General features: G+C 62.7%; 1 protein-coding gene across 1 annotated transcript in view; it reads right to left on the bottom strand.

Moving 5' to 3' along the window:
* Positions 1-1,212: 1,212 nt before the first annotated feature.
* The window catches only part of SEZ6 (seizure related 6 homolog), a 41,915-nt gene continuing 36,031 nt past the window's right edge, over positions 1,213-7,096 (bottom strand). The window contains exons 16-18 of the mRNA XM_029912538.1: positions 6,624-6,741; positions 6,055-6,157; positions 1,213-5,601 (exon numbers count right to left, since the gene is read on the bottom strand). Of these exons, the coding sequence (XP_029768398.1) occupies positions 5,572-5,601; positions 6,055-6,157; positions 6,624-6,741 (251 nt within the window). The 3' untranslated portion in view covers positions 1,213-5,571. The remainder of the gene's footprint in view (positions 5,602-6,054; positions 6,158-6,623; positions 6,742-7,096) is intronic.

Genomic DNA, 7,096 nt, shown 5'->3' with positions numbered 1-7,096 from the left:
GTGTGGGCTCAAACAGCACCCCCCCATCCCGCACATCAGCTTGGCTTCTCCTGGCAGGTTCGGCTCAGCTTCCCACTGCCTCGGGCTGCAAGGCAGCCACTTGGTGCTGGAGCAGCGGGAACCCAGTAAGCACCCCCCACCCCTCTGGCCATCCCAGCTGGGCTCGTCCAGGTCCTGCCCGATTCAGGGGCTGGCCATAGCTAGCTGTCTTTGGCCTTTCTCCTGCAGCCCAGCACGCAATACAAGCCCCTGGCCCATAGAACTGACCCCCTAGACTCCATGGAGTCTCTGGCTCAGTTGCCTTTTTGGAGAAAAACCTCTGCTTGGGGGAGGGTGTTTGGGGGTAGTTGAATTTGGGGGATGAGGGGGAGCTGCAAGGGACCTTATGGCGGTGGAAGGGCTTTTCGACGAGGAATGCTCTGCAGCGTTTCCTGCAGACAGGCTTGGATTCGCCTGATCCCCTCTGGAAGTTTGTCCATACCCAGGTCCCCAGCGCTCACGCACTTCCCCTGGCCTTTGGGATCTGCATGCTTCCGGCGGAGCACTGCTGGCACGTGGTTCATAGCCTTTAATCCAGCTCTGGGTGGATGGAGCTGGGGCTTGAGCCATTCATGTTTTTGAAAATGAGGACCTAGGGCAGCCTTCCCCTGGCATCGGCAGCTGACTAGGCACCAGTGAAGAGATGGAGCACGGGCCTGACACGCTCACGGCAGCCCTGACCATAGCGGAAGCAGGCAGCTGCGCTCCCAGCTGAGTCCAGTGCATGGTCTACAGGGACACAAGGGGGTCCAGGAAGGTCCCATGGGGCTGCCCTTCTCCTGTGTCCTCCCATTCCCGGAGCTTGGCTCTGCACCATCACGCTCCATCCAGGACAGCGCCCAATTTCCCCAGCCGGGGGTGGTTGGTGTGTTGGGACCCTGAGTACGTCTGCAGCAGGGAGTGAGGTTTAGACATCGCCCCAGGCGGTTTCAGCGGGGTCGCCCTCAACACACACAGGTGGTTCTTTTGGCTGCCGGAGGGATGAGGGAGCGTGACAGGTGAGGACGGGACAGAGAATTCGGGCCGCCTGCCGCTCTCGTTCCAGGGGAGGAAGGTGTGAGAAGGTTCCCTGTGCTCAGAGATTGCAGGCCCCAGGAACACGGCACCACCACGCAGAGCAGGTTCTTCTAAAACACCAGTTTATTAAGGAAACAACTGAAAGAAAAGCCTGGCTCTTCTCCCCAAAATGGACCGGGCGGCTGAAAGCTGTGACTGTACATGACATTTTACACGGGAAAAACTTCCTGCCCAGGCTGGGGCTCGCCAGGCCCAGGGGCTCCGGCTGGGTCGGGGGGCAGCAGCACTAAGCCCCCCTTTCCTCACAGCCCTGCACAAGCACTCTTGCCCCTCATGGAGACCATGCAGAGCTCCCCATCTCCTCCAGCACTGGTGCCCCTTGCTGGTGGGACGCCCCGTCCTGTCCGTCTCCACAGCCCAGCCTGCTGCTTCTCACTCCCTTCTCACAGAGAACAGCCTGGCACGCGCCATGGCTGGGCTGGCGGGCGAGGGGCCCTGGCAAACACGGGCTGGGAGCTGCTTGGGCTGGCGTCTTTCTCAAAGCCCCATCAGGGCTCTCTGGGAAGCAGCCGCTGCAGCCAAACACTCCCTCCTGTCCTGGCGCCACACTAGGCTCTCTGCAGCAGCGGGACAGCCATTCAGAAGGGCCCGAGAGGCAGAGGGGGTGGGCTGGGCTAGACGCCCGGGGGGCCAGGAGGATTCTGGCTGCAGGCTGGAGCTGGCTGAGGCTTGTGGCCACCACCTCAGGGAGAATGGCATCTTGAGCGCAGGGGCCCTGGGCAGGTGCACCTGGGTGGGAGAAAATGTCTCCCTGCCCCAGCCTCCTGCAGGGGCTGGGCCTGGATCCAGGGACTGCACTGCCAAAGGCCACACTGCCGCACCAGCGCCTGCCCCAGCCCACGCACACAACTCACCAGGGGTCTCCTTGGGCCACATGTGACCGAGCCGGTGTCCACCCACCCATCTGCCTCCTGCCGGGCATTTGGCTGGAAAAACGCTGGCAGTGGCTGGCGGAGCCCAGGGCTGGTTGTGCACAGCCAGAGCCTGGCGAACTGGCAGGGGCGTGAGCTGGCTCTGGGGAGCTCGATACTCGCCTGCCCTCACTGCTTCCCATGCCCCAGGCAGCCCTGCACAGAGCCAGGCAGTGGGCAAGTGACCAGACATGTGGGGCTGGAGTTCACCGTCCTGGGGGCTTAGTGGCAGGTTGGGGGGGTCCCTCAGGCTGCCTCACATGGGCTAACCAAGGTGCCCCGAAGCCCGCAGGGCAGGAGTCACGCCCAGGCAGGATGGCTGCCCGTGGAGCTGTGTGACCTGCCCTCGTCTGTGCCTGTCCCCAGCCTCTCTAGGTTGGGGCAGGCGCTGGGGTGAGCAGGTGAAGCAGTGTGACCTGCCGGGGGCTGGCAGACCAGCGCCAAGGGTGGAGCCCAGCCACATGGAGGTGCCACTTCAGGGTGGGGCTGTTGGTTCCCAGCCTGTTCCTGAGCCCCTGGAATCACACGCCCCCTCTGGGTCTGGGCAGGAGGGTGTCATGCTGCCCGCCACTGACAACCTGGCTTGGGCCCATCCTCCTCCAGTGCCCCACACCTCCTGGGCAGCCGGGGGCTCCCCTCAATGACACTCGGCCGTGGGGCTGAGCCGCAGCCTGGGGTCGCTGCTGCCCCCTCTGCAGGCCCTGAGCCTGGTGTTGCATTGTAGTCCTGCGGCTCCCATAGAGTGCAAGACCCCCCCGTCTCTCTGAGCCAGGCCAAGAGACCGTGCCCTGTGCTTGCCCACTCAACCCTGCCTGGGCCACCCCCTTGCTGGTCAGCATTAGCTGCTTTATGCCCTCCCCAGACCATGGGGCAGCTAGGCCAGAGCACGTTAGAGCTGTCCCTGGCCCAGGGGCCGGGTCCTTGGCCCAGGCCCATCTTACCACCACTTCGTCTCTGACCTGCATGGCAGGAACACTGCAGCCGCTGTGCCCAGGGGATGGCCAGCACCTCCTCATGGCCTGCATCTGCACACGCTGCTCTGTCCAGGCTGGGCCCTAGCCAGGGCCACTGGAATCTGCCTGCTTGGCTCAGGAGCTCCCCTTTAAACCGGGGGGGAGGGGGCTTGCTCCCTGGGCTGGGGATGCCCCCACTCTAAGCCATGTAGTTCTCCCACGAACCCCCCTGCAATGGCAGCTTGTTGCACCCTGCGGGAAGATGCAGGCCTGCTGCTACTCACGCAAAGGGAGTGCGGGGGAGTCTGGGCCCTGCCCTTCGGGCTTTCTCCTAGATCCCAAGGCCACAAGGGTCCCTTGTGACCACCCAGCCTGAGCCCCGTACAGCACAGGCCTGAGATCCGCCCCAGTAATCCCTTGGGCAGAGCTGTTAGAAAAACAGCCCATCCTGATTTTAAAATGGTCAGTGACGGAGAATCCATCCCAGCTCTGGGTCAGTTGTTCCAATGGGAATTCCTCTCACTGCTAACAATTTCCACCTTACTTGTGCCAGTGTGAACTGCTTAGCTTCAGCTTCCAGCCGCTGGCCGGGTTAGACCCTTCTCCGCTAGATGGAAGAGCCAGCGCACTATCAAATGTTTGTTCTTCCTGTAGATACCTGTAGACTGGGCTCAAGTCACCCAGAACCTTCTCTTTGCTAAGCTACAGAGTCGGAGCTCTTGGAGTCTCTCACTAGGAGGCAGGTTTTCTAACCCGTTCCTCGTTCTCGGGGCTCTTCTCTGAGCCCTCCCCAATTTAGCACCATCCTTGACTTGCGGACCCCAGAACTGGACCAGGATCCCAGCAGCGGTTGCGCCAGTGCCACACACAGAGGGGAAAGCTTTTTGCAGTCACTGCTTGGCATGACAGGTCCCCCAGCCTGTAACACAGCCTGCAGTCTCTGCTCCTCCACATTGACATTTAGCCGGATTCAAACACAGTTTACCAAGCGATCCATATTGCTCTTAGCAGTGACCTGGTCCCCCAGTTGTGTGTCATCTGCAAACTTTATCGGTGATGATTTGGTGTTTTCTACTGATGATGTTAAATAGCGCAGGGCCACGAACTGCCCCTCTGGACACACACCTGTTTGATTACGATTCCCCACCTACAATGACATTTGCAGACCTATTACTACCAGCTTTTAATCCACGGAATGTGGGTCAGGTTGATTTTACAGAATTCTAATGTGAATGTCGTTTTTACACTGGCCCCGGAGGCTGGCAGCAGGGGCAGGGCTGTGTTACTGGCGGGTGACTTAGGTGTCTCACACAGCGAGATGCAGTGCTTGATATTCAGGGCACAGTGCCATGCCAGCATTCCTCTAGCCTACGACCACGAGCCACTGAAATGCCCTGCATTCTGCTACCCCTGCTACACACACAGAGGGAGGGTGGGGAGTTGCAAACACTCATGGAGGTACAATGTGTCTCTGAGTAGTTCCAGGGCTGGGTGTTTTGCTCCCATGAGCCAGTCTCAGAGCCTCCTTCTCCTGCACCATCCAGTATGTGCCAGAGGAGGGCAAACTTGCATTTGGCTTCAGCAGCTCATCTCCCTGGCTCCCCAGACTGCACTGTTATCCCGGCTGGCCAGCTGCCCCAGCTCTCTGGCTGCAGGCAGGATTCGGCTCTGGCTCCAGGGAGCGGTACGGGGAGCAGGTGCTGGAATCCAGTCACTCCCCGGCTGAGAAGCAGGAGACAGCGACTGCAAAACGTCCAATTCCACGGCATGCATACTGACACTGGGCTGTCCTGGGACGCGGCGGAGTCCACGGCTGCAGATTGGCAGAGTCCATGGGGCAGCGCACAGCTCTGCACGCGGCTGCCTCAGGCTGGCTGCACACTCAGGCAGGCGATGCTGCGGTGCTGACACTCGGGTCAGATTTTCCACAAGCTCGAGGGCGAGAACCCTCCCGGCTGAGAGCGAAGCTGAGGCCCTGGAGCCAACTCGGCAGCGGGCTCCTCACACCTGGAGTACACAGGGCTCGGTTCAGACCCCACGAGCTACAGCTCAGCGCCTGGGACATGAGGGGCTAAACAGGTTCGTGGGAATAAAGCATCTCCTTGGCTCCCTTTCCCCTGCTCTGGGCTGGGCCAGGCTGGCGATGGGAGGGCGGCTGCAGAGCCCAGCCCCCCGGGCACGGTGTTCTCCCCGGTCACTGTGGGCAGGAGCAGGAGGCCGTGTGGCTGGCTCTGGCCTGGCCTGGCAGGTCCTGTGCACGGCTCCATGCGGCGTGACAGAGAGTCCAGGGCCCATCACACCCACATGGAGCCCAGAGCCTCCCAGTTTCTCTGTGCACAGACCCTGTTGGGCTGGTGGCTGGGGCTGGGCAGGGCAGCGCAGCGCCGGCAGGAAGGGGCCAGGCCGGGGAGGGGAGCTGGGCCGCTGGCTCCTCCCGGAAAGCGCTTGGGCAGAGTCTCTTGGGGACAATATTTACAGTCCCTTCCCGCAGGACGCCGGCGGGGTGTCCGGAGGGGCCAGTCGGCGTGGGGGGCCGAGGACAGTGCTGCTGGGGCGGCCCCTCCTCCCGGCTCAGCTCAGCTCAGCTCGGCCTAGATGGAAACTTCATATTCCCTCGTGTCCTGGAAAGGAAACAGACTGCAGGGGGTTGGACACTTGCCAGCGCTGCCGGGGTGTGCTCTGCCCAACCCCACTGGGGGCAGCGTCCCCACACTCGTTCCCGCCACCCCTCTCACGCGTTTCCTTCCTCCCTCCCCCCTGCTCTCCCTCCACCTTTCCACCCCACCCTTGGGGCTCCCTTTGCAACCCCCTCCTGGGGTTGGCTACTGCTGCACAGAATGACCCCTCTTCTGTTCCACGCACATACTGGGGGGCTGGGGCAGACCCAGCCAGGGCCCAGGGCACTCCCCAGTGAGGGGCATGGGGCTGCCCATTTGCACAGCTGCTCTGCAGCCCTCCAGCCAGGGCTGAGCCAGCCCCCAGCTCCCGGCAGTGCCCCGAGCACCTGGGTTTACTCCCAAGCTGCCGACAGCCCATGGCTGCTGGGGCCCGACTGAGCGGGGCTCAGTACTTACTCCTGTCTCGTAGGCAGTGTTGTCAAAGGCCGATTCCACGGTGATGTGATCGTAGGGGTGAGAACCAGACAGGGGCAGCTGCAGGGACGGTTTCCCCTGGAGCCTGCAGGGGACAGAGACGAGCAGGCAGTGACCCAAGCTGGCAGAGCACTGATGGGCTCCCACTGACAGACAGGGCTGGGCAGGGCGCAGACAAGAGAACATGGGGCCCAGGCGGGGCAGATGAGTACCAGGGCAGATGAGGTTGAGCCGGGGCAGATGAGAACATGGGGCCCACGCTGGGGGGCAGGGGCAGACAGGGCTGGGGACTGGGCAGGGGGGTAGACAGGGTTGGGCAGGGGCAGACAGGGCCAGGCAAGAGGCAAATGGGGCCAGGCAGGAGGGCAGGGGGCCGGGGCAGACGGGGCTGGCAGGAGGCAGACAGGGTAGGATGCAGGGCAGACGGGACCAGGCAAGAGACAGATGGGGCTGGGCAGGAGGGCAGAGGGGCCAGGGGCAGACAAGGCCGGGCAGGGGCAGACGGGGCTGGCAGGAGGCAGACTCCCCCCCTCCCTCCCCGTGGCACTCACTTGGAGAAGTAGAGGTAAATGCCTCCAATGAGCAGCGCTACGACCAGCACTGGCAGGAAGATGGCGATGGCAATGTTGGGGCCCTCCTGCGGGTTCCCCGAGGGCGAGACCTTTGCGACTGCGGGAGAGATGGGGAAAGGGAGGGGGGAGGGGTACAGAGACCGGGGCAGCGGGCAGGGGAAGAAGAGAATTTACCAGACTCTTTGGGTAGCTCGGTGGGGATGAGGGGAGGGGGGATCCTGCCCCCCACTTCTCAGGGCACTGGGGTTCCACCGCCCTCCCCCCCAGGCACTTCAGTGACAGGTGCCCTGCATGGACATGGGACCCAGCCTGCTGTGCCTCCTCCCCGCTCACAGGGGAAACAGCACCTCCTGTTGGCCGGCTGCATCCTGGCTCTGCGCTCGCTGCTTAGCCCAGCCCACATCCCCAGATAGCCCACCCCCACGGGCACCCACTCCCACCACACCCCCATG

This window comes from Terrapene carolina, unplaced genomic scaffold (assembly GCF_002925995.2).
Source record: "Terrapene carolina triunguis isolate 2854851 unplaced genomic scaffold, T_m_triunguis-2.0 Scaffold231, whole genome shotgun sequence".
Classification (NCBI taxonomy): domain Eukaryota; kingdom Metazoa; phylum Chordata; order Testudines; family Emydidae; genus Terrapene; species Terrapene triunguis.
The sequence above is the reverse complement of the archived record's forward strand: the minus strand, read 5'-3'. Positions and strand labels throughout refer to the sequence as shown.